This window comes from Bubalus kerabau, chromosome 1 (assembly GCF_029407905.1).
Source record: "Bubalus kerabau isolate K-KA32 ecotype Philippines breed swamp buffalo chromosome 1, PCC_UOA_SB_1v2, whole genome shotgun sequence".
In the NCBI taxonomy this organism is placed as follows: domain Eukaryota; kingdom Metazoa; phylum Chordata; class Mammalia; order Artiodactyla; family Bovidae; genus Bubalus; species Bubalus kerabau.
The window spans coordinates 77498752-77524162 of NC_073624.1; the positions used below are offsets into that span (position 1 = coordinate 77498752).

The 25411-nt window shown below is 41.3% G+C and overlaps 1 protein-coding gene across 4 annotated transcripts; it reads left to right on the forward strand.

Annotated features, from left to right (window-relative positions):
* Positions 1-24847, forward strand: SLC35E3 (solute carrier family 35 member E3). 4 transcript variants are annotated; one of them, XR_008714103.1, is made up of 5 exons: positions 2-679; positions 1502-1612; positions 5494-5652; positions 24186-24339; positions 24688-24847. XR_008714103.1 is itself a non-coding variant. In XM_055580117.1 (5 exons), the coding sequence occupies exons 1-5, from the start codon at positions 278-280 to the stop codon at positions 16817-16819; spliced, it is 768 nt and encodes a 255-aa protein (XP_055436092.1). In that variant the 5' UTR covers positions 12-277; the 3' UTR covers positions 16820-17413. The 4 variants fall into 4 exon arrangements, 3 of the variants coding, with proteins under 3 accessions (XP_055436081.1, XP_055436092.1, XP_055436073.1); XM_055580117.1 differs by lacking the exons at positions 24186-24339; positions 24688-24847 and adding exons at positions 10652-10734; positions 16807-17413 and having other exon boundaries at positions 12-679; XM_055580098.1 differs by lacking the exons at positions 24186-24339; positions 24688-24847 and adding exons at positions 10652-10734; positions 15203-16545 and having other exon boundaries at positions 20-679.
* Positions 24848-25411: the final 564 nt, after the last annotated feature.

The following is a 25411-nucleotide window of genomic DNA, read 5'->3' on the forward strand; positions in this document are numbered from 1 at the left end:
GCGGGTGCCCTGAGCCACGTGACCACGGATGAAAGGGGGCGGGGCGCGCGGGACGTGCTGCCGCGTAGTCGCAGACTGAATGGGCGGCGGCAGAGCATGTGTGCTTTACTGAGGTTGCTACTCTGCTGGGACCCGAAGGTTGAATGTCTCTCCGCAGCCGGATCGTGAAGCCGGCGGCTGCGAGAACGCGGCGGCGGCGGCGGAGGAGGGAGAGGGCAGCCGGAGACAGGCCCGGCGCCCCTTTCGGAGGCTGACGGCCCCCGGCTACGCAAGAGTCATGGCATCGCTGGCGGATCGAGTACGGGGCAACGGGCGCATCGCGGCCGGGCTCCTACTCAACCTACTGGTGTCCATCTGCATTGTATTCCTTAACAAATGGATCTATGTCCACTACGGCTTCCCCAACATGAGCCTGACCCTGGTTCACTTCGTGGTCACTTGGCTGGGCTTGTACGTCTGTCAGAAGCTGGACATCTTTGCCCCCAAAAGTCTGCCGCCTTCCAAGCTCCTCCTCCTGGCCCTCAGCTTCTGTGGCTTCGTGGTCTTCACCAACTTATCTTTGCAGAATAACACCATAGGCACCTATCAGCTGGCCAAGGCCATGACCACGCCGGTAATCATAGTCATCCAGACCCTCTGCTACAAGAAAACCTTCTCCACCAAAATACGGCTCACGCTGGTGAGTAGCTTCAGGCGGGTGAGGTGCGCCTCTAACAACTCACCTGGACCATCTTTCGCCCGCGGGAAGTTTGCGTAACCTTGCGCCATCCTCTTTCCCATGATCGTAAAATCCACACGAGTCATTTGTGAACTTCACGCTTATTTGGGAAAGGTGAAAAAAAGCCATCTTGGCGCTCTGTTGGGCTTTCAGCACAGTAGAGTGTACTTGTGTGAGTTTTAGTAACTACTGTTTGATGGAAATCCTTATGCTGTGATTTCTGAGTAAGAAAGAAAGCTGTATTGAGTGATGCAAATCCGTATCGGATTAAGTGGAAAATCTCAAACTGACTTTATGATAAACGTTAAATGTCTCTCAGGATATGTTTGTGTTGACATACTGCAGAGGTTTCATAGTCTTTACATAAAAAAAAGATGGGCTAAAATAATTTTAGTACTTCATAACTTACAGAACTTAAAATCTTAATGCTTTTTTTGTTATACCCTTGTGTTTATATGTTGTTTAGACACTAGTTTTGTAGTCCATTTACTCCGATGTGCTCGCATGTGGTATTTTCATGCAAAGTGCAATACATCGACTCATTATTTTACCCAGAATTTTAAATAAAATTAAATGTGAACAAAAATATAGAATTATTTTATTCAATTTTGAGGAAGTAGGATTAACAGTTCTTTTTTTTTTTCACATGGAAGAATATTTGTAGAGGTTCATTGTTTCCTAGTGGCATTTTTATGGTTAACCGTGTAAGACACTGTGAAAGGAATACTAATTTTATGTCTCATAAATTTAATCTGAACAACATCTACTTCTTTTTCTTTACAGATTCCTATAACTTTAGGTGTAATCCTAAATTCTTATTACGATGTGAAGTTTAATTTCCTTGGAACGGTGTTTGCTGCTCTTGGTGTTTTAGTTACATCCCTTTATCAAGTGGTTGGTAATTTTTTTTCTTTCTTTATGTGCCTTTTAGCAGATTTCATAAATTTTGAAGCTGTGCCCCAAGGTTTAGGCAACACAGTATAGAGACAATAGACTGTTGGGAAGAAAGGATAATTGCATAAATTGTCTGACTCAAGTTGAAGAGAAGAAAGGAGACAGAAATGTGGGTGTATGGTGTTCACCAAGTGTCCTCCTACCTGTCTGTAAGTGTATAATACCCACACTTTACAGTCTGAGTTTCGGGTGATGGTATAATGTTTTTTGGGAAATCCTTACAAAATGAGTAATAAGACTTTTTTACTTGAGGATTGTGTTCATGGGTTTTATGGTATTTATCATTTACTCATTAATTTTGATGTTACTATGAAGGAGTAAGTACAGATCCAAAAAATTGAACAGGAAAGGAAAATTTCAGATTTTTAAAATCTTTGCCTCAAAAGATATGCTGCTGTTAACAGCTTATATATTCTAATGATTTGTCTCTGTCAGTATTTTATAGCAATGGGTATTTCACTTCTTGCAGTAGCCTGATGCCTTGCCTGTGGGAGGCATTTACTGAAAAGTTGTTCATGGATTTATTTACTTCATTACCGTAAAACCTCAACAAGTATTTTTTGTTTGTTTCTTATATAGTGGGGAAAAGAATAATGAATGACAAAGGGTACAGTGAAACAGTATTTTCTCTATACTGAAAACCTTGGACTGAAAATTCTGGGTATGCCTGCATGGGGAATCAGAGCCAAATGTGTGATCAATTTTACTTTGTTCACAAGCATCCACTAGTTGTAAACTAAGGCATTTTTATTATGAATGTTAGGAATTTAATAATGCAGCCTTAGCATTTTCTAGTACTGGTTAGTTCAGAAACATTGTTATGTGAAAATTCTGGGGTTGAATAAATTTCTTAGTGGCAGAGAAGCAGTTTAAATAAAAGAGAGCAGTGACATGAAAGGATGGAGCACCCACTCAGTCTTGTCACTTGGCCCCAAGATATTCTTTTACTCCAGAGAGAAATCAGAGGAAGCTCAGGTTTGTGCTTTAAGAAAACTGCATTTGGGCATACTTCAATGAGTTTAAATTTTTAGTTAGATACTATTTATCTTTTTTGTTAAATGGACTTTTTGGATTCAGTATGAATTATTTGTTAGAGCGAGAAATTTTATTTGTTGAACGTTAGAATTTCTTGTATCCTTTACATATAACTTCAATTCACAGTACTCACGGTACTCACTGGCCATGCCAATATGACCATTTTTGTTCAGACAAGTTTCAAAATTGCTATAGATTGGAGTCAAAGAATTCTGTATCTCTCAGGTAGATGTTTGAAATGAGATTGACTAAGGAATGATTGTAGACTAGACTAAGTTATGGGCAAAGTTTTTGATTATTGGTAAATGGTAAAGGTATGGTTACAGAATAGATATATTCCCCAAAAAATTATTTTTAAGGAAAGTTGTATTTCCCTATTGTATCCTTGTATAATTTCCAAGTTATTTCTTCTCATACAACTAGGGCATTGAAAAGAATTAAGAGATGAGTTAAGAGCTGAAAGAGTTAAGATGAATTAAGAGCTGTTAGATTTAGTTGTAGAAAGATGATTGAGTCTTTCCTCCATTCAGCAGATATTTCTTCTGCTTTATACTCAGCCCTGATACAGAGATGAAAAGCAGCTATAATCCTGTATCGAAGAAATGCATGGAGAAGGCTGATCACAGGTAGTGTAGCTCAGGGTATGAGGAAAGTTCTGAGGAACACCACGGAAAGAGAGACAGTTCTGCAAGGAGGTGGTGGTGAGGTAAGGCTTTATGGGAAAGTTCAAATTGAAGAACGCATAGGAATTTGCTTAGCAGAGTAATATAGCAGAGGTCTTTCTTTGCAATGATGTGTGAAAATACAGAGCATTTTTGGAGAAGTTGGTTCTTTTTGGTGAGACTGGACTGTAGTTGCATGGTGGAAAGACAAGGCTGAGGGGTGGGTGAGACCAGATGGCAGTCTTGAGTATCATGTGGAGGAAATGTGCCCTTTATCTTGCAGACACCAGGACAGGAGTTCAGAGAGGGCAGTGACTTGATCATTCCCTGTGTTATAGAAACTTCTGGGGGCAGTGAAGGATGAATAAGAGGAAAGACAGGTTGACAGGCAGAGCAGTCAGGAAGTGCTCCATGGTTTAAGGGGAAGACAGGAAGGACATGAACAAGGACAGTGGTACTGGACATGGAAAGGAAAAAACAAACTTCAGACAGCTTTTGGAGAATGAATTAGTAAGACCCAACTGAATGTGAGTGCAGACCCTACTGAAAATGAGTCTGATCCTTGGAGGAGATTATATCATTAATTATTGGAACAACACAGGAGGAGCTCATTTGGAGAAAAAAGTAATCAGCTTAATCTTAAATAAGCTCCTGCAGATGATCTAAGTGAAATGATCAGTAAGCTGTTAAAGGAGTGACTTAAAGGATGCTCAAGGAAGAAGGTCAGAGCTCTAGGTGTCAGTGGATAGGAAAAGATAAGTTGGGGAGGTAAAAGAGGAAAGCCAGACATCTCCCTTACAGATAGTAGGGAAGGAAGAGGTGAGTAAGAAAGCAGCACAAACCAGAGGTCAAGTTATTCCAAGAGCAGTTGCAGGTTCTGCAGAGGGCTCCAGCTGGAAGGGGGCCGAGGGCAGTCCATCAGTGTGGCCGCTGGAGGTGAAGGTGCCCTGTCGGGGAGCAGTTTCATGAGAAGGGTGACAAGCAGAAGCCAGGCTGTGCTGCAGTGAGGGCAAGCGGAGGCCCGAGAGTCACCACCATTCCAGCTGGGCCTGCTACCTCGTGTCAGACACGTGGCTGCCCATAGAGGCTGCTGAGGCCACGCAGGGCTGTGCGTACACCCTCTGCATTCATTTTCACTCACTGTGGTGTCCCAAGTAAAAGAATCAACTCTTTGTCCTTCGTGTTCACAGCAGACTCTTATTAAGGCTGGCAGGATAATGCTTCACATTTCCTGCTCTTCTATTTTTGTCTTGGTGAATTTCTATAGACTTAGCATTTATGTAACAGGATACCCGGACCTACAGGAAAAAGAATTATGTAGGAGCAGTTATTCAAAAAAGCCTGGCTGTTCTTGCCAGGTCTTATATTCAGACAGTCCTATCAAACTTTCTTTAAACCTCTTTTTCAGTTATATTTCTGAAGCATTTTGAGAACTGAAAGGGTTTGAGGCTGTGGAGTGTCTGTTCTAAGGATAGCCTTTTTAGGGGTTGTGATTATCTACAGTTTATTAGGGGGGATTTTTCACAGAAAAGTCAGCCATAGGGAGGGAGGTTCCTTCTGCTCTGCCACTGTGAGTTTTCTGAAGTTAACGAAAAGCCCTCACATACCTTTCTGACCACACACGTTGGTGGCCACCTGGGATAAATGAGGTTTCTGTTCGTCTCCAGTTAAGAGTCCGCCCTGCCTCCCAGTCTTCATTTTGGGGGCCATTTTTAGAAAGAAATGAAGTCTGACAGTGCATCTGTATTCCTGCTTATCCTGCTTATGAAGAAAAGCCTGCTTATTCCTGCTTATAAATATCCATTCCTGCCTAATTTTCCCAAGATCTCTGATACCTATGCATTGATTTTCCATATTTACTAGGATCTGGAGGGAAGAGAGGATTTTTTTCCTCCTTTAATAGTAAGAAGAAAATCAATGATCAGACATGGAATATAGAAAACTCCTTTTATCCAAGGAGCTTACAAGATATACATATATATTATTGATCTTTGAAATCTTAGGCCTTTCCTCTTCCCTGAGCCCTGCCCCTCATTCCCGTGTTTGTGGCCAAAGTTGCATCTTTTCTTTGTTGAGTACCACTATTTTTTTTCTGCCTAACTTGTTCTCTTTCCTGAATTTCAGTGGGTAGGAGCCAAACAGCATGAATTGCAAGTAAACTCGATGCAGCTGCTGTACTACCAGGCCCCGATGTCATCTGCCATGTTGCTGGTCGCCGTGCCCTTCTTTGAGCCAGTGTTCGCAGAAGGAGGAATATTTGGTCCCTGGTCAGTCTCTGCTTTGGTAAGTTCTAATTGTTTGGGTGGGTGTCTAAGAAACAAGACAGTAATAATTATTAATGCAATTTTTAGTTTTCAGAGTGCTAGCTCAGATCCATTCTCACATTTAATCTTTATAATCACACTTTAAGGGAGGCAAGGTAAGATTATTCTTTTTTTTTAAATTTAATTTTATTATTTATTTAGTAATGATTCTGGGGCTGTTCAGGGTCTTCGTTGATGCGCAGGCTTTTCTCTAGCTGTGACAGGCAGGGGCTGATCTCTAGTTGTGGTGCGCGGGCTTCTCATTGTGGTGGCTTCTCTTCTTGTGGAGGTGGGCTCTGGGGCGGGCGGCTTCAGTAGTTGCGGCCTGTGGGCTCAGTAGCTGGGGCTCTCGGTCTCTAGAACACAGGCTCAGTAGCTGTGCATGGGCTTGGTTGCTCCGAGTCATGTGGGATCTTCCCGGACCAAGGATTGAACCTGTTCTTGCACATTGGCAGGTGGATTCTTTACCACTGAGCCACCAGGGAAGCCCAAAGATGATTCTTTGGATGAAGACACTGAGGCAGAGAAAGATTAAGGGACTTGCTTAGGGTGCAACAGCTAGTCAGTGGTAAAACCAGGACTACAATTCAGGTCTTCTGATGCCTGGTTACTATGCTGAGCATGCCTATTTGTCGTCCAGTCGCTTAGTTGTGTCTGACTCTTGGCGACCCCATGGACTGCAGCACGCCAGGCTTCCCTGTCCTTCACTGTCTCCTGGAGCTTGCTCAAACTCATGTCCTTGTCAGTGATGCCATCCAACCATTTCATCCTGTCACCCCTTTCTCCTCCTGCCTTCAATCTTTCCCAGCATTATGTCGGCCTTTCACATCATCTGGTGGCCAAAGTACTGATGCTTTAGCTTCAGCATCAGTCCTTCCAATGAATATTCAGGGTCAATGTCTTTTAGGATTGACTGATTTGATTTCCTTGTTGGCCAAGGGACTCCCAAGAGTCTTCTCCAGCACCACAGTTTGAAAGCACCAGTTCTTCAGCGCTCAGCCTTCTTTATGGTCCAGCTTTCATGTCCGTTCATGACTGTTGGAAAAACCATATTGGCTTTTCCACTATGGCTTCAGTCACCTTCCACAGTGATGCCAGGCTGTATAGCCCACAAATATTTTGGGCATTTATTGTTTTATAATTAAAATATAGCTTTGTTGATTTTATTGTGATAATATCACAATAAAAAGTAGTTCGTATTGTATATATTTTTGAACATACATACAATTATAAAGTGAAAGTCCCCGTGAATCCTGCCACGCTAGGATAATCACCTTTACCGCTTTGGTAATGATCATTTCATGGATTTTTTTGAATCCACAGATACATGCGTGTGTGTGTATATTTAATTTCATATATATGTAACCATATTACTTATGCTGTTTTTATCCTGGGTTCCTTTTCCCCAGCCCCGCTACCCATACACACTTCATCATCCCATTACCCAACTCCTTCTCCTTGAAGTAAGTCATGTTAACACTCTAGTGTTTGTTCTTGCCTATTTTTCTCTGTGCTGTACATACCCTCATATAAACACATAAACATGCCCAAGCATACATACACATATGTATACTTAAATTATACACTTGTTTCTTTTACAAAAGTGGGATCATATTACACAGATTTTCTTTTTTTTAGAAATTCAAGCAAGGCTTTATTGGGACCCTGCTGTGTTAGCAGGGACTTATGATTTTCTGTATCTTGCTTTTCTCAATTAACAGTGTCTCATAAAAATATCTTCACATCATTCTCTTGATGGCTGTATAATAGTTGCAGTTCTTAACTACCATAAACAGTATTGCATAAACAGCCTTGTACATGTGGCCTTACGAACTGGGACTTTTTATTCTGTGAAATAGAGTCTTAGAATGGAATTGCCAGATCAAAGGGGTCTGTACTTTGGGGACATTGTTTTAATAAAGTTAGAAAGTATAGTCCCCCTACTTAGGAAAGGAACTTCTGCTTCCCATACATTTAACACAGGGCATGGGCATGTCTGTTTTGTTGGTGGTGGTAATTTATCAAACCACTGTAGTTTGGGCACCTTAGACTAGGAGGGGAGAGGCTTTATGTGACTGGTCCTCTGACATTTAAAAATGAGGACCTCAGCAGAAAGACCATAAAAAAAGGTCAAAGAAACAGAGCACAGCAGTCTGAGACCACTGAAAAGGGAGAATCACCTTCATTTCTTCTTGTCTCTAGAGGGCATCATTGTCTCAAAGTGTAATTGTGTTTTTAATGATGTGAAGGTCATCAAGAAATAGGCTTGTGACATACTGCAAACTCTGTAAAATTAACAATGATACATTCCTAGAAACAATTTTTAAAATCTTTAAGGGGCAAATTTCTCTTAGTTAAAAATTTAGTGGGCCTCACTTGTTTAAAATAAGAAAGTAAGGCATTACTGTTTCTAATTAAAAGATTGTGAATCCAACTCCCCTGGTCTAGTTACTACTGTACTGATTTAAAAACTGAGAAAACCCATATGGGACAGAAAGAGTCTTCAAATATGACATGTTATCTTTGGAATTTAAACTCTGTAATAATTCAGATTGTAACTGATATTTTCTCTGAATTCTATTTCAGCAGTAGATAATGGTTTTATAACCTTTTTTAAATTTTTTATTTTATATTGGCATATAGTTGATTAACAGTGTTATGTTGTTTTCAGGTATATAACAGAGCGATTCAGTTATACATATACATGTATCTGTTGTTTTTCAAATTCTTTTCCCAATTAGTGGTTATAGAATATTAAGCAGAATTCTCTGTGCTCTACAGTAAATCCCTGTTGGCTGTCCATCTTCAATATAGCAGTGGGTACATGTCCATCCCAAACTCCCTCGCTATCCTTCCTCCCCACCTTTCACCCCTGGTAACCATGAGTTTGTTCTCTAAGTCTGTGAGTCTTTCTGTTTTATAGAAAAGTTCATTTGTATCTTTTTTTTTTTAAAGATTCCGCATATCAGCAATATCGTATGATATTTCTCTCTCTCTGACTTGTTTCCTGACTTTTAACATGAAATTGTGGGATATGTGTGGACAGAATGTCATGCATGTGTACAGTGGGACAGCCCGCTGTCTCCCATCCTCAGCCGAGCAGGTTTACTCATGTCCCATGCACACACCTCGGCTTTCGTTCCTCTGCTTTGACCCATACTGTTTCCTGCCCCTGTTATTTCTTTTTCTAATCTAAACATGCATTGAAATCCAAAGATTTTTCTTGCTATTCCAGCCCAAAAGGACATCTCCTGTCTAGAGAAGCCTATAGAATCTATTGCCTGTTTGCCTATTAATGAGGTTAGAGCTCAAGACTAATTTTCTCTTCTTGCCTGAGCTGTGCGTCTTGTATCGCACTGCTGTTTCGTCGCTCAGTTGTGTCTGACTCTTTCTGACACCATGGACTGTCCGTGGGAATTTTCAGGCAAGAATACTGGAGCGTGTTGTCATTTCCTTCTCCAGGGACTCTTCCTGATCCAGGGATTGAACCCACATCTCGTGCAAGCCTCCTGCATTGCAGGCAGATTCTTTACTGCTGAGCCACTGGGGAAGCTTCATTTGGTTAAGAGGTAGCAGAGCAGAGCCAGTTAGGAGCAGAGACTCCAGAAGCAGACTGCCCTGAGTTTAGATCTTGGCCCTTCCACTTACTAACTGTGTGTCTTAGGCAAGTTACTTGACCTCTTTGTGCTGTTTTCTTGTCTGTAAAAAGGGAAAATATTTTATTCTCTCATGGCTGTTTGCAACAATTAAACGAATTAGTACATGTAATATATTTAGAACAATTCTTGTTGCTTAGTCAGCACTATGTAAGTATAAGCTGTGATTATATTATAAAGATTTTTATGATGTCCTTGAGTGGTTTCTGAAATCTTTGAGGGCAAGAACCCATTGTGCTCCTTATAAGGCCTGGCCTAGTTTTGTGGATATCGAATGAATGCCTACTGATTGAATTTAAATAAGAATAAAATGAGCAATTCAAAGGAAAAAAGGTGTGAAAGGATATATGCCAGTGTATTAACTGTGCTGAGTGGTTGGGATTATAAGAATTCCTTATGAGTTCTCTTCACAGGGAAAAATACTTTTTCCTATATGTTTAATTTTGTATATGTGGGGATGGTAGATGTTCTCTATTCTTGCTGTGGTAACCATTCCATAATGGTTGGTTGGTTTATGGTTTAGTTGCTCAGTCGTGTCCGACAGTTGCAACCCCATGGACTGTAACCTGCCAGGCTCCTCTGTCCATGGATTCTCCGGGCAAGAATACTGGAGTGGGTTGCCATTTTCTTCTCCAGGGTATCCTTCCCACCCAGGAATCGAACATGGGTCTCTTGTATGGCAGGCAGATTCTTTACCGACTGAGCTACAAGGGAATCCTATTTTGTAATGTGTGTAGGTCAAATCATGATGCTGTACACCTGAAACTTACACAGTGCTGTGTGTCAATTACATCTTGGTAAAAGTAAAAGGAAAAAAATTCCTTATGTTCTTTTTGTTCATCTTTATTTTCTAATTTTTCCATAATGAATATATATTACTTTTATAATAAGAAATTATTACAAAATAATTTTTCACTGAATAGATAAGAAAAACTAACCTGGAAATTTATATTCAGAGTCAGCATATTGTTGAAGGATTTTCCATTGGATTCTGTAGACAAAATTACAGTTTCAAATACTACTCATTCTGCTTTTTTACCCTCAGTTCTTGCTTTCTCCGAACTTGATTATCTCTTTTTAAAAACCTTATTTTGGGAAATTCCCTGGCAGTCCAGTGGTTTGGACTCCACGCTTCCACTGCAGGGGGTTCCAGTTTTGGTACCCTGATTGGGGAACTAGGATCCCACAAGGCACTGCAGTGCAGCCGAAAAAAACGTCTTGTTTTTAATGATTGATGGAAGTTCCTGATGAAGTATATTTTCACTTGATGATTGTAATGATTGCAGCTGCTTTTCATTAATGATTCTTTTGGTTTATTTGTAGCTGATGGTCCTGCTCTCTGGAGTCATAGCTTTCATGGTGAACTTGTCGATTTATTGGATCATTGGGAACACTTCACCAGTCACGTATCCTTTTCCTAACAGTTCTCAAATGTATAGTCTTTTATATTCTCCAAAACTCTGTCACATTGATTTCTTTATCTGAGTCTCACACTTACTATTGCATGGCCTAAATTGAGTAGATTGGGTTATTTTTAGTCTTTATGGAGATTTAACAAACTGTCAACTGGGGAGATGGGTTAGCTTTCTGTATCATAAATGCTTTTGAATTTTCTTAAGTGAGCTTTTCCCGTATCAGAATTAATGCAGAGCACCACTCCTTGCACATAAACATTTGTTGAGTGAATACTGAGGTAATACTTAGGTTTCCCATCACTTTTCAGTTATTGATAGTTTGATAATAATACAAAGGAGTGGTTAATCTAAGTAACAGTAATTTCAGACTAGTCACTCTGACTTGTGAGTTTATTTTTGTACTTGTCTGGCTGGGTGTGCCTGCTTTTCTCAATATTACTTCACATCAAGAAGTGAAGTCATGACTTGAAGATCTTAATCAAACTCAGCTGCCCATTTTTAGCATTTCATCTGTAATGAGTGAACACTGAGCTGTCCACAAAGTATAAAAGCAGCATATTTGACAGCTATCAATAAATAACAACAGTTCTAATAGTAATAATTAAAAAAAAACAGGGACTTCCCTGGTGGTCCAGTGGCTAAGACTCTGGGCTCCCAATGCAAGGGGCCCAGGTTTGATTCCTGGTCAGGGAACCATATTCCACATGCCAAAACTAAGACCTGGCATAAATAAATAAATAAACTTAAAAAAAAAAAATTAAAAACAAAAGCAACACTTAACTAAATGTTTCTTTTGTGCCAGGCAGTGTTTGAAACACCTTCTGTGTATTAACATTTAGTTTTTATAGTAGCTCAATGAAGTAAATTCTGTCTTTGCTCTGCAGAAGAGGAAGTGGAGGTGCGGAGGGGTTGAATAACTCACTTGGAGTCACCCGCCGAGAAGTGTGGTGTCCAGGTTTGAACTTGGGTGGTCTAGCCAGGACTTATGCTGCCAGATCAAGGCATCCAAGTATGTGCCCTAAGAACATCCATTCATTCATTCAACAAATATTAACTAAACGCCCACTGTAAACCATTTCTTGACTTAGTAAATATTCACATACTGAGTATCTACTGTATGTCAGGCATTGAAGATACAGTGGTGAACCAAAGAGACAAAAATCTCTGCTCTCACAGGCTTAAGTTCTGGGGAGAAAGGCTATAAATAAGAAACGAAATGTGCATATGCAGTGTTATAGTGTAAAGTGATAAGGAGAAAAAGATGAAGCAGGGAAGGGGTTGTGAAATATTGGGGACAGGGTGAAGTTTTATGGAAGGTAGACAGGAAGGCCTCAGCAAAACAGATACTTTTGAGTAAAGACCTGAAGGAAGTGAGGTTGCTCCACGCAGAGTGGGATGGATAGCATTGCCAGGCAGAGGGAACAGCAGGCGAGAGACTGGAAGGAACAAGAAACCTGTGTGGCTGGAGCAGGGGGAACACAGGGTGGCTTTAGGAGAACTCAGAGTAATAGGGGGTCAAACTGAGCAGAGCTTTTACATGAGATGTGAAGCCGTTGAGCAGGGACAGGACACGATTTTATGTCTGTTTTAGTAGGATCCCTCTGGGCTATTGTGTTGAGAACAGGCAAGGCAAGGATTTTCAACCTCAGTGCTACTGACCTTTTGATCCAGACAGTTCTTTGTTGCAGAGGCCTGTCCTGTCCATTGGAGGATGTTTAGCAGCATTTCTGGCCTCCACTCACCAGATACCAGTAGCACCCTTTTTCCCAATTATGAAAACCAAAAACATCCTTGCCCAGGTGACAGAATCACTCCCAGTTGAGAACTACTGCATTGAAAGGGGCGAGAGATGAAGGGAAGCCATCTGCTGCTACTGCAGTATGCTAATTTAGAAACTACACTGGTTTGGTACCAGGAGAGTCACAGTGGACGCAGTGAGAAGTGATTGGACTCTGAATATATTTCCAAATAGAGTCAGCAGGTTTTGCAGGCAGATTGGATGTGGAGAATGAGAGAGGAAAGAAGGTTGACTCACCCAGCTTTGAGCCTGAGCCCCTGGTGGAGTACAGTTGCCGTGGACTGAAATAGGACAGCCCGAAGAAGGTGTGGAGGTGGGGAGGAAGACCAGGTACTCAGTTTGGGGTGAAACAAGTCTGAGAGTTCAAGATCGAGGTCTTGGCTGGAGGTATTCTGGAGAGAGTTGGTGGTGTATAGACGTGGTTTGAAGCAGTGAGTCTGGCTGACATTACTTAAGCACACAGGAAGAGGGAAAAATGGTGTCTAAAGACCAAGTCCTGGGTCACTTCAGTGTTTAGAGTTTGCAGAGATGACAGGAGCCAGGCGGAAGGGGCCATGAAGGAGCAGTCGAGGTGGGAGGAAGGAGGAGAGGGTGTAGAAACCAAGTGAGGAGGAGGGGAGTCAGCTGTGTCCAAGGCTGCTGCCAGGTCAGGTTCAGGTAATTGAGGAAGGGGCTTGGTGAGGTGGAGGCACTGATGATTTTGACAAGAACTTCAGAGTGTCCATGTAGAAGCCGACTGGAAGAAAGTGCAGAATTAGAGGAGTTGGAGATGTTGAATATAGCTTGCTCCTGTTTTTTTTTTTTTTTTTTCCCCTAATTTACAAAAGGATTCACTGAAGAATTTCTTTAAATTTGCCTTTCCTCTCATATAATTATCTTTAACAGACCTTGACCACTTAAAAGAAAGGCTGAGGAGTAAGGAAATGCTGACATGTGGGAGCCAGTGCACTTGAAGATAGCTCATAATTGAAAATGAAGCCTGTTTTATTATGGTTATAATTAACATTCTTGAGAAGGTCCTCTGTCCCACAGGAAAATTACCGCTGTTGAGGCAGGCAAGCTCAGGTACTCTGGTGACCTGACCTGTGCTCTCCTGCCCAGACGGAACTTCCTGGTTGCCTAGTTTGGCTCTGAACAGAGGAGGGAACCTGGACTTTGAGGTTGGACAGGTCCAGGCATGCAGCTGCAGCTCTGCTGCTGCCTCAGCGAGTTGTGGGAGATCTCTGGTCCCACTCTCATCATTTATGAAATGGGGGTCATGGTACCTACATGATTAGGTTGCTGTAAGTGTCTGAGAGAATATGTGTCCAGCACCTGGCCAGTGTTTATTAGGTGTAAGTACCGCTGTTAATGGGCTTCTCTGGTAGCTCAGCTGGTGTAGAATCCACCTGCAATGCAGGAGACCCTGGTTCAATTCCTGGATTGGGAAGTTCCTCTGGAGAAGGGATAGGCTACCCACTCCAGTATTCTTGGGCATCCCTGGTGACTCAGACAGTAAAGAATCTTCCCGCAATGTGGGAGACCCAAAAAATGGCAACCCATTTTTGCCTGGAGAATCCCCATGGATGGAGGAGCCTGGAAGGCTATAGTCCATAGGGTCACAAAGAATCAGACACGATTGAGCGACTAAGTGCAGCACAACACTGCTGTAAATAGCTCACATACAGGGACCTTACTGGGTGCTCGAAGCCTTGCATATATTAGCTTAGTTAATCCTCACAATGACGCCGGGACAGAGTGGTAGCTCTTTCTAGTATTATTAGAAAGAGTACATGGGTACGTATCAGACATCTGAAATATAATAAAGTACTAATTCATATAGAAAAAACGATTTAAAATTCAGTAAGAATAATTTGCAAAGGTACCAGTTGTGTCTTTAGTTAGCCTTTTAAATGAACAGTGATTTGGAACTGCCTTAATCCAGCAGCAAGTTACGGGCACTAAATTCAACTCAAACATGGACTTTAGAGTTAAATAGACCCATCTATGTTTGACCTCTGGCCCTGCCACTTACTAATTCTGTGATCTAAGTTACTTAACATCCTCGAGCCTCCACTGTTGTAAACGAGAAGAGTGATATTGCAGTGAAGGGAAATACGATGCTTAAATATTATAAAATGGTGTTAGATATGCACCTGGCATAGTGCCTGGCATGTCACTGGTGCTCAGTGCTAGTCCCTCCCCTGTCCCTGATTCCCTCCTAAGCTTAAGCACACTGGCTGTGTTGCCCTTGAGTCAGCCCTCTGGCGCCTTACACGTCTCATCTCACTTGCCAAGGGAAGTTTAGAAATGGCTCCATAAAACAGCATCACAAATTGCTCTACAAAAGAGCTTCTCTGTACCTTGTTCTGAATCCCTTTCCCAACTTTGTATTGCAGCCCCTTCTCTCTTCTTTGGGGAGGTCAGCAGGGAGAGTTGAAGGAGTCTCCTGTCACTGATTAATTACTAAAAGCTACCCAAAGAAACTAGGATCACCCAGGACTTCACTGAAGTTCCTGTTCTTTAGACTTGGGAGCTGCTCTTCAGTCTGTGTTTCATGTACTTCTCTCCAGCCATTGGAAGCCTTTGCTTTGTGTGTGTGTGTGTGTGTGTGTGTGTGAGGAGAGAGAATATAAAACATCTAGCTTGTTATTCTTTTTTATCCTTATCTATAAACCTCAGCTATAACATGTTTGGACACTTCAAGTTCTGCATTACTTTATTTGGAGGATATGTTTTATTCAAGGATCCATTGTCAATTAATCAGGGTCTTGGCATGTTATGTACATTATTTGGCATTCTTGCCTATACCCATTTTAAACTCAGTGAACAAGAAGGAAGTAAGAGTAAATTGGTGCAACGTCCTTAATTAGGTTTTTGTAGAGAAAAAGTCACCTGAAGATAACAGAAAAAGTATTAGGTGGGCAAGTTACTTTCAAAGAATAAATGAAAATTATGTTGCAAAATTCATTAAATGATCATTTACAAAAAGTCATGCAAAGGAAATTTTATTCATAAATATGACTTACTTGGGAATTTTCTGGTGGTCTGGTGGTTGAGATGCCATACTTCCACTGCCAAGGGTACAGGCTCAATCCCTGGTCAGGGAGCTAAGATCCCGCAAGCTGTGTGGCATGACCAAAAAATAATAATAATAAAATTAATTAAAAAGTAAAATAAATATAACTTTCTCTTTTAGAGTACCTTTTAAGAAAAACTTTATCCTCTAAAGCATGGCTCATGCTTCCTTTCAAAGGTAATTCTATGAAGTATATAGGATGGTTTGGTTATATCAAATGAAGTACATGAAATTAAAGTTTTATAATGGTGACAAAGAAATTCAGATCACTGTACCACAAATGTGTAATGGCTTTTAAGGAAAGACACATAGGATTCCTTGACTTGCTCATAGGTGGTCCCCAATACGAGTTCTGTTATAATTGAAGCCAAAGTATTCAAGTCAGAATTTAAGGCTAGCGTTTCTATTTTAGTTGTTTTAGTATAACTTCTTGCTTTTTTCATTTACAGAAATGACATATGATTGTTAGAAAGCAAAGTGCAGTAAAGGAGATCATAAGGCAAAAACCAGTTCTAAAAGTATTATTCCTCTAGTAGAAAGTGGATGTAAGAAGTTAATGTTATCAAAAAAACTACAGTTTCTATGGATGTTCTCTTGGTGAGCTCTCAGTGAGCTCTAGAAACTACACATGAAGTTCAAAAATAAAAGAGCTCCATGTTTAAATAAAGAAAAGACTACAGGAGAAGTTGAGTAGGTTTCTTCTTATCCTCGTGACTGTTCTCCTGGCTTCTTTGAGCAATTCATGTTGATAATTGCTTAAGACTACCTCCTAGCCATCACTCTCCCACGCCCACATGTGAGGTATCTGTGGCGCTCTCTTTGACACTGAAGGGTTTGGAGTGAATTGTGTCAGCCTTTCTAAGTGGGCTAAGGAAAATTCTTGAGCAGCAAGTCAAGGTAGATGTTATCAGAGATTAAGCAGAAACTTGGTGAAGATATGAGGAAAGATTTGAAAGAGAAGTAGAGAAATAGTCAATATTTAACAAGTTCCATGAATTTTTTAAAAGGGATAATAAATAAATTCTAGGGGAAGTGCATGATTTTACTTAAAAATATAATAGTGTCACATATTGAACTGCCAAATCTATTACTGGCTTCCCACTCTTGACATTTGAAAATTCAAAGCAGTTGTGGATAACCTCTGACAATAAATTGACTGAGCTGGATAATCTCTCTTATAATATTTCTTTTTCTAAATGTTATTTAGAAACTTCAAGTGAGAAAAACAGCTCTTTGGAGGATGAAACGTCACATGTGTAAAATACACCTTTTAGGACCTTTTTTTTTTTTTTCCTGGCCTATTTGAAATGCAGAGCCTCACTAAAAATCGATTTTGACAATTTCAATGGATCAGTCAATCTGTTGTGTGATTTTTATGTGTGGTGTTCTGTTATTGTTTTAAATAATTTTGGTTCTTCTCAGTTTCCAAAGATACATTTTATTGTGCTAAGAAATACAAAGCGATTTGTCTTGCTAGATGAGCTTCAGGAGTTATGTTTGTCTAAAGAATGTTCTCTGTGTTTTAAATGAACATATAATTGTTTACCAAAAGCTGGAGAAAAGTACTTCAGTATTTGAGAGGATCATTTGACTTCTGTGCACTAACAGCTGAGTCGATTTGTGCCATTTACAGATTCTTCTTAACTGTAAATACAACTTGGGGGGGGTTATAATAAATGTTGGGGGAGAGTTGTAATAAATGACTGATGTCAATAGGAATTCAAGGAAGGCTGGAGCAGGATAGCGTGGGGTGGGGTGGTTATGGATCTATAAGTGAATAAAGTATATACTACTGGAACTAGAGTCTGATAAACATTTTTTGCCCTGAAGACCGTCTTCCTTTGAAAAGGAAATTCCTGGGGGGAAAATGTACCAGATGATGAGGACCAACCGTGGAGACAAACCAGTAGTAATTCTGTGCTATGGAAGAAAACATGCTGGCTGTCCTTTTGTTAAGGATATAATTACACTTGTTTTTTTGTTGTATGTTAGATGACTGTACTGCAGTTTTTACCTGTTATAAATAAAGAGAAACTGATGTTTTTACTTTGAAGTTGCATGTTAGAACCAGTAGAGGAAGGATGGCATCTATGTGTATGCAGGAGTGACGCTGGCCTGTCCAGCTCCCGAATTTGCATCACCTAAGGGACGACAGAGGATGAGATGCTTGGCTGGCATCACTGACTCAATGGACATGAGTCTGAGCAAACTCAGGGAGTTGGTGAAGGACAGGGAGGTCTGGCTCGCTGCAGTTCATGGGGTTGCAAAGAGTTGGACATGATTTAGGGACTAAACAGCAGCAACAAAGAAAGTCCTTATCTCTTTTTTAAAATAACATAAAGGAGGGACATCCCTGGTGGTCCAGTGGTTATGGACCTGCCTTTCAGTGCAGGTAGTGTGGGTTCGATCCCTGGCCAGGGACCTAAGATCCCACATGACTTGAGGCATCTAAGCCTGTGCCACACTACTAATCCCGCATACCACAACTAGAGTCGGTGTGCCACAAGGGAGATCCGACATAACCAAATAAGTCAAAAAATAAATATTTTTATAAATAAAATCACATAAAAGAAGAAATCCTCTTCTCTGTGAAATGAAGCCAATGTTCTGTTCATTTTAAAAAATACTTTTTAAACCTTTCTAGTTTCAAATCACTAGTCATCTTTTCTAAAAAATATATTTGTAAGCAACTAATGGAGCACTCCACGTTGACCCCATTGGTGATGAGTTGTTCGGTGACTGAATATGCAGAATGGTTAAAGGAGAAGGTCTGAAGAAAAGAATGAAGACCATATTTATTAGATATATTCTGTTTTGCCTTTCTGTTTGCAAACTTGAACTAGATTATACCTGCTAACATCAGGACTAGGATGATCATTTCATTCATTGAACAAAGACTTACATTATGTGCCAGGTACTATGCCACACACTGTGCAAAGACAGTCCTGTGTTCCCTGTGATATTAAACATTACTCCAGCAGAAAAGGTAGAAATTAATTAAAGTGTTTTATTTCAGACTCAAATAGTAGAAGGCACATGGTTCTCTGGAGCATGTAACAAAACAGTCTGGTCCAGGATTCAGTTCAGTTCAGTTCAGTCGCTCAGTCGTGTCCTACTCTTTGCGACCCCATGAACTGCAGCACGCCAGGCCTCCCTGTCCATCACCAACTCCCGGAGTTCACTCAGACCCATGTCCATCGAGTCAGTGATGCCATCCAGCCATCTCATCCTCTGTCGTCCCCTTCTCCTCCTGCCCCAATCCCTCCCAACATCAGAGTCTTTTCCAATGAGTCAACTCTTTCCATGAGGTGGCCAAAGTACTGGAGTTTCAGCTTTAGCATCAGTCCTTCCAAAGAACACCCAGGACTGATCTCCTTCAGAATGGACTGGTTGGGTCTCCTTGCAGTCCAAGGGACTCTCAAGAGTCTTCTCCAACACCGCAGTTCAAAAGCATCAATTCTTCGGCGCTCAGCTTTCTTCACAGTCCAACTCTCACATCCATACATGACCACTGGAAAAACCATAGCCTTGACTAGATGGACCTTTGTTGGCAAAGTCATGTCTCTGCTTTTGAATATGCTATCTAGGTTGGTCATAGCTTTCCTTCCAAGGAGTAATCGTCTTTTAATTTCATGGTTTCAGTCACCATCTGCAGTGATTTTGGAGCCCAAAAAAACAAAGTCTGACACTGTTTCCACTGTCCCAGGATTGGCTGTCAGCAAAGGTGTCCATGAGGAGAGGAAAACTGAGCTGAAATTTGATGGCCATGTAGAAGTTAGCTGAGCAAAGAAGGAGCTGAGTAAAGAGAGGGGGGATTGCATTCTGGTAAAAGGGAATAGTGCATGAAAAGGCCCTATGGAGGAATTTGTGATGAGTTTTAAACTGCAAAAAGGATGGAATGTAGGACCTACATTTAGGGGAGGTGTGGTATGACACAGAATTGGAAAGGAAGGCCAGCCCTTGGACCACAGAACAGCTTATAGACGGGTTAGGAATCGAGTACGAGCAAGACGGAGTGTTCTGAGCATTGCCACAGTCAGCACCTTTGTTTTGAAATACATGAAAGCGAACCAGAGAGAGGCCAGGAGAGGAGACAGCTGTAGTGAGATGTGATCGCTTGGAGAGGTGGTGGTGAGATGACACAAATGGGTAGAGCAAAAGGATTTTATAGATGGGATCAAGTGAGCTTGAGATAGATTGGAAATGGAGAGCATGAGAAGGGATGAAGTCAGGATGTATGATTTGGGCAGCTTAAAAGAGGAAGGTACTACTCGAGATAGGAAACACGAGAAGAGGGGCTGGGGAGTGTGGAGACTGAATTCACACATAGCTATCTCGACTTTGAAGTGTCTTTGAGAAATCCAGTTAAAGTTATTAAGTAACCAGATATATAGGTCTAGAAGTCAGGAGTCTTTTTTTTTTTTTAATTGATGTGTAACTGATTTACAATATTAATTTCAGGTGTTCACTTCAGTCTATCAGTAGTGTCCAGCTCTTTGCGACCCCATGGACTGCAGCACGCCAGGCCTCCCTGTCCATCACCAACTCCCGGAGTTCACTCAGACTCAGGTCCATCGAGTCAGTGATGCCATCCAGCCATCTCATCCTCTGTCATCCCCTTCTCCTCTCACCTTCAATCTTTCCCAGCATCAGAGTCTTTTCAAATGAGTCAGTTCTTTGCATCAGGTAGCCAAAATATTGGAATTTCAGCTTCCACATCAGTCCTTCCAATGAATATTCAGGACTGATTTCCTTTAAGATGGACTGGTTGGATCTCCTTGCAGTCCAAGGGACTCTCAAGAGTCTTCTTCAACACCACAGTTCAAAAGCCCCCCAAAATAAAGACTGTCACTGTTTCCACTGTTTCCCATCTATCTGCTATGAAGTGATGGGACCAGATGCCATGATCTTAGTTTTTTGAATGTTGAGCTTTAAGCCAACTTTTTCACTCTCCTCTTTCATTTTCATCAAGAGGCTCTTTAGTTCTTTTTCACTTTCTGCCAAAAGTGTGGTGTCATCTGCATATCTGAGGTTTTTCATATTTCTCCTGGCAATCTTGTTTCCAGCTTGTGGTTCATCCAGCCCAGCGTTTCACATCATGTACTCTGCATATAAGTTAAATAAGCAGAGTGACAGTATATATACAGCCTTGACGTACTCCTTTCCCAATTTGGAACCAGCCTGTTGTTCTATGTCCAGTTCTCCCTGTTGCTTCCTGACCTGCATACAGATTTCTCAGGAAGCAGGACAGGTGGTCTGGTATTCCCGTGTCTTTAAGAATTTTTCACAGTTTGCTGTGATCCACACAGTCAAAGGCTTTGGCTTAGTCAATAAAGCAGAAGTAGATGTTTTTCTGGAACTCTCTTGCTTTTTCGATGATCCAGTGGATGTTGGCAATTTGATATCTGGTTCCTCTGCCTTTTCTAAAACCAGCTTGAACAGTTCACGGTTCATGTACTGTTGAAGCCTGGCTAAGAGAATTTTGAGCATTACTTTGCTAGCGTGTGAGATGAGTGCAATTGTGCAGTAGTTTGAGCATTCTTTGGCATTGCCTCTCTTTGGGATTGGAATGAAAACTGACCTTTTCCAGTCCTGTGGCCACTGCTGAGTTTTTGAAATTTGCTGGCATATTGAGTGCAGCACTTTCACAGCATCATCTTTTAGGATTTGAAATAGCTCAACTGGAATTCCATCACCTCCACTAGCATTGTTTTTCCTAAGGCCCACTTGAATTTGCATTCCAGGATGCATGGCTCTAGGTGAGTTATCACACCATCGTGATTATCTGGGTCATGAAGATCTTTTTTGCATAGTTCTGTGTATTCTTGCTACCTCTTCTTACTATCTTCTGCTTCTGTTAGGTCCATACCATTTCTGTCCTTTATTGAGCCCATTTTTGCATGAAATTTTCCCTTGGTATATCTAGTATTCTTGAGATCTCTAGTCTTTCTCATTCCGCATTGATCACTGAGGAAGGCTTTCTTATCTCTCCTTGCTATTTTTTGGAACTCTGCATTCAAATGGGTATATCTTTCTTTTTCTCCTTTGCCTTTCACTTCTCTTCACAGCTATTTGTAAGGCCTCCTCAGATAACCATTTTGCCTTTTTGCATTTCTTTTTTTCTTGGGGATGGTCTTGATCATTGCCTCCTGTAGGATGTCATGAACCTATGTCCATAGTTCTTCAGGCACTCTGTCTGTCAGATCTAATCCCTTTATCTATTTGTCACTTCCAGTTTATAATCATAAAGGATTTGATTTAGGTCATACCTGAATGGTCTAGTGATTTTCCTACTTTCTACAATTTAAGTCTGAATTTTGCAATAAGGAGTTCATGATCTGAACTACAGTCAGCTCCAGGTCTTGTTTTTGCTGACTGTATAGAGCTTCTCCATCTTTGGCTGCAAAGAATAGAATCAATCTGATTTCATTGTTGACCATCTGGTGATGTCCATCTGTAGAGTCTTCTCTTGTGTTGTTGGAAGAGGGTGTTTGCTATGACCAGTACATTCTCTTGGCAAAACTCTATTAGCGACTTTGCCCTGTTTCATGCTATACACTAAGGCCAGTTACTCCAGGTGTTTCTTGACTTCCTACTTTTGCAGTCCAGTCCCCAGTAACGAAAAGGTATCTTTTGGGGTGTTAGTTCTAAAAGGCCTTGTAGGTCTTCATAGAACCGTTCAACTTCAGCTTCTTCAGCATTATTGGTCAGAGCATAGACTTGGATTACCATGATATTGAATGGTTTGCCTCGGAAACGAACAGAGGTCATTCTGTCGTTTTTGAGATTGCGTCCAAGTACTGCATTTTGGACTCTTTTGTTGACTATAATGGCTGCTTCATTTCTTCTAGGTGATTTTTGCCCACAGTAGTAGATATAATGGTCATCTGAGTTAAATTCACCCATTCCAATCCATTTTAGTTCGCTGATTCCTAAAATGTCGATGTTCACTTTTGCCGTCTCCTGTTTGACCACTTCCAATTTCCCTTGATTCATAGACCTGACATTCCAGGTTCCTATGCAATATTGCTCTTTATAGCATCGGACTGTGCTTCCATCACCAGTCACATCCACGACTGGGTATTGTTTTTGTTTGGGTTGTGTCTCTTCATTCTTTCTGGAGTTATTTCTCCACTGATGTCCAGTATCATATTGGGCACCTACCGACCAGGGGAGTTCCTCTTTCAGTGTCCTATCTTTTTGTCTTTTCATACTGTTCATGCGATTCTCAAGGCAAGAATACTGAAGTGGTTTGCCATTCCCTTCTCCAGTGGACCACATTCTGTCAGATGTCTCCACCATGACCTGTCTGTCTTGGGTGGCCCCATATGACAATGGCTTAGTTTCACTGAGTTAGACAAGGCTGTGGTCCGTGTGATCAGATTGGCTAGTTGTCCGTGACTGTAGTTTCAGTCTGTCTGCCCCCTGATCCCCTCTCTCAGTTCCTACCGTCTTACCTGGGTTTCTCTTACCTTGGACGTAGGGTCTCTCTTCACGGGTGCTCCAGCAAAGCATAGCTGCTGCTCCTTATCTCAGATGCAGGGTAGCTCCTCTTGGCCATTGCCCCTAACCTCGGGTGCGGGGTAGTCTCTCTTGGCTGCCGCCCCTGACCTATTTTTCTGGGCTTCAAAATCACTGCAGATGGCAATTGCAGCAATGAAATTAAAAGACACTTACTCCTTGGAAGGAAAGTTACGACCAACCTAGATAGCATATTAAAAAAGCAGAGACATTACTTTGCCAGCAAAGGTCCATCTAGTCAAATCTATGGTTTTTCCAGTAGTCATGTATGGATGTGAGAGTTGGACTATAAAGAAAGCTGAGCACCGAAGAATTGATGCTTTTGAACTGTGGTGTTGGAGAAGACTCTTGAGAGTCTCTTGGACTGCAAGGACATCCAACCAGTCCATCCTAAAGGAGATCAGTCCTGGGAGATCAGTCCTTCCAATAAATATCCAGGACTGATGTTGAAGCTGAAACTCCAGTACTTTGGCCACCTGATGCGAAGAGCTGACTCATTGGAAAAGACCCTGAATCTGGGAAAGATTGAGGGCAGGAGAAGGGGACGACAGGATGAGATGGTTGGATGGCATCATTGACTTGATGGACATGGGTTTGGGTGGACTCCGGGAGTTGATGATGGACAGGGAGGCCTGGTGTGCTGCAGTTCATGGGATCACAAAGAGACACGACTGAGCGACTAAACTGAACTGAACTGATGGGAGTTCTCTTTTTAGTTTTTTGAGGAGCCTCCATCCTGTTTTCCTTAGTGGCTACACCAGTTTACATTCCTACCAGCAGTGCAGCAGAGTTCCCTTTTCTTCATATCCTCATCAATACTTGTTTGTAGACTTTTTGATGATAGTCATTTTGATAGGTGTGAGATGATATCTCATCATTTTGATTTGCATTTCTCTATGGATGTGAGTTTGAGTGAACTCCGGGAGATGGTGATGGACAGGGAGGCCTGGCATGCTGCGATTCATGGGGTCGAAAAGAGTCAGACACGAATGAGCAACTGAACTGAATAATTAGCAATGTTGAGCATCTTCCCATGTGTTAGCTATCTGTATGTCTTTGGGACAGGAGATTTTGTGGTGGAGTGGAGATAAACAGGGAGTTTCTGGGGTACACCTGATGAGGATGAAAACACAGACCAGAATGAGTTTACCTTGGAAGACAGTATAATGCAAGAAGTCTACAGCTGAGCCCTGAGGAACTCCAGCATATACTGGTAGTGGTAGGTATTTCTACAAAGGAAGATGAAAAGGAAGAGTTCAAAGAGGTAGGAGGAAAACAGGGATGTTATAATGGGAGAGAGGGTGGCCAAAGGTGACCACTCTTTGGTATTGCTGGGAGGTCAAGGTAGACCTGCACAGAAAAACAAGCATTGTGTTTATTGACAGTTTATTGTGGACCTTAATGAGGCTGTTTCTGTGGTGTGATAGAGGCAAAAAGCAGGTTGGAGTAGGCTGAGTGGTCGGTGCATGAGAGGATATGGATCCAAGAGTACAGACAGTTCTATTACTATTGCAGGCAATATTGAATGCTGTTTGACATGAATGGGTTTTGCTTTTTTTTATTACAGGATTAAAATTGCAAAGCACCAAATATTCCTGTGTACCTCTGGAAGATACTTCTGTAACAGAGATGATCTTTTACTCTGAAAAGGAGTTTTATTTTTGGTTATTGAATATATTCTTGAGATGTGGGTTACTGCTAATAAAATCAACAGTTACTTTTGCCAACTGCTGGCTTACTTGCAAACAGTCTTTCAAGCCCACTAAGGGGTGATCAGTTATGCATTTTCTTATCTCTGTTACCACTAAAGTTAAAAAAGGGGATATAAACCTGCCACGAAAAGGACCAGTCTTGGGGCAGGTGAGTCCCTGTGGAGCAGGGCTGGCTTGGACCTCAGAGTCATGGCTCCCAGTCCAAACTCTGCCTTTGACCAGGGTGACCTTTGGCTGTGGGGAAGCCCCTTGACTCTTGTTCTCAGTTTCTTCACTTGTAAAATGAGGGCTTGGATCCAAATGATTTCCAAGGGACCCTCCATCTCTGAAATCCCGTGAGTGTGCTTTTTTAGATTAAAATTATAATTTCTCATTTGCTTATATTGAGAGTATAGTAGATGAATTTAATGAGAAAGATTTTGTTTGGTCCTTGTGAGAGCTGGTTTCTTGTTCATATGCACTTTGTTACTCATATATTCTATTTTTAGAAAGTATGCAAAATGTTAAATGGATTTATTTTTATAAAATACTAGAAGACATGATTTAATTTGATTTATCAAAGCTGCTTTACACTTAACA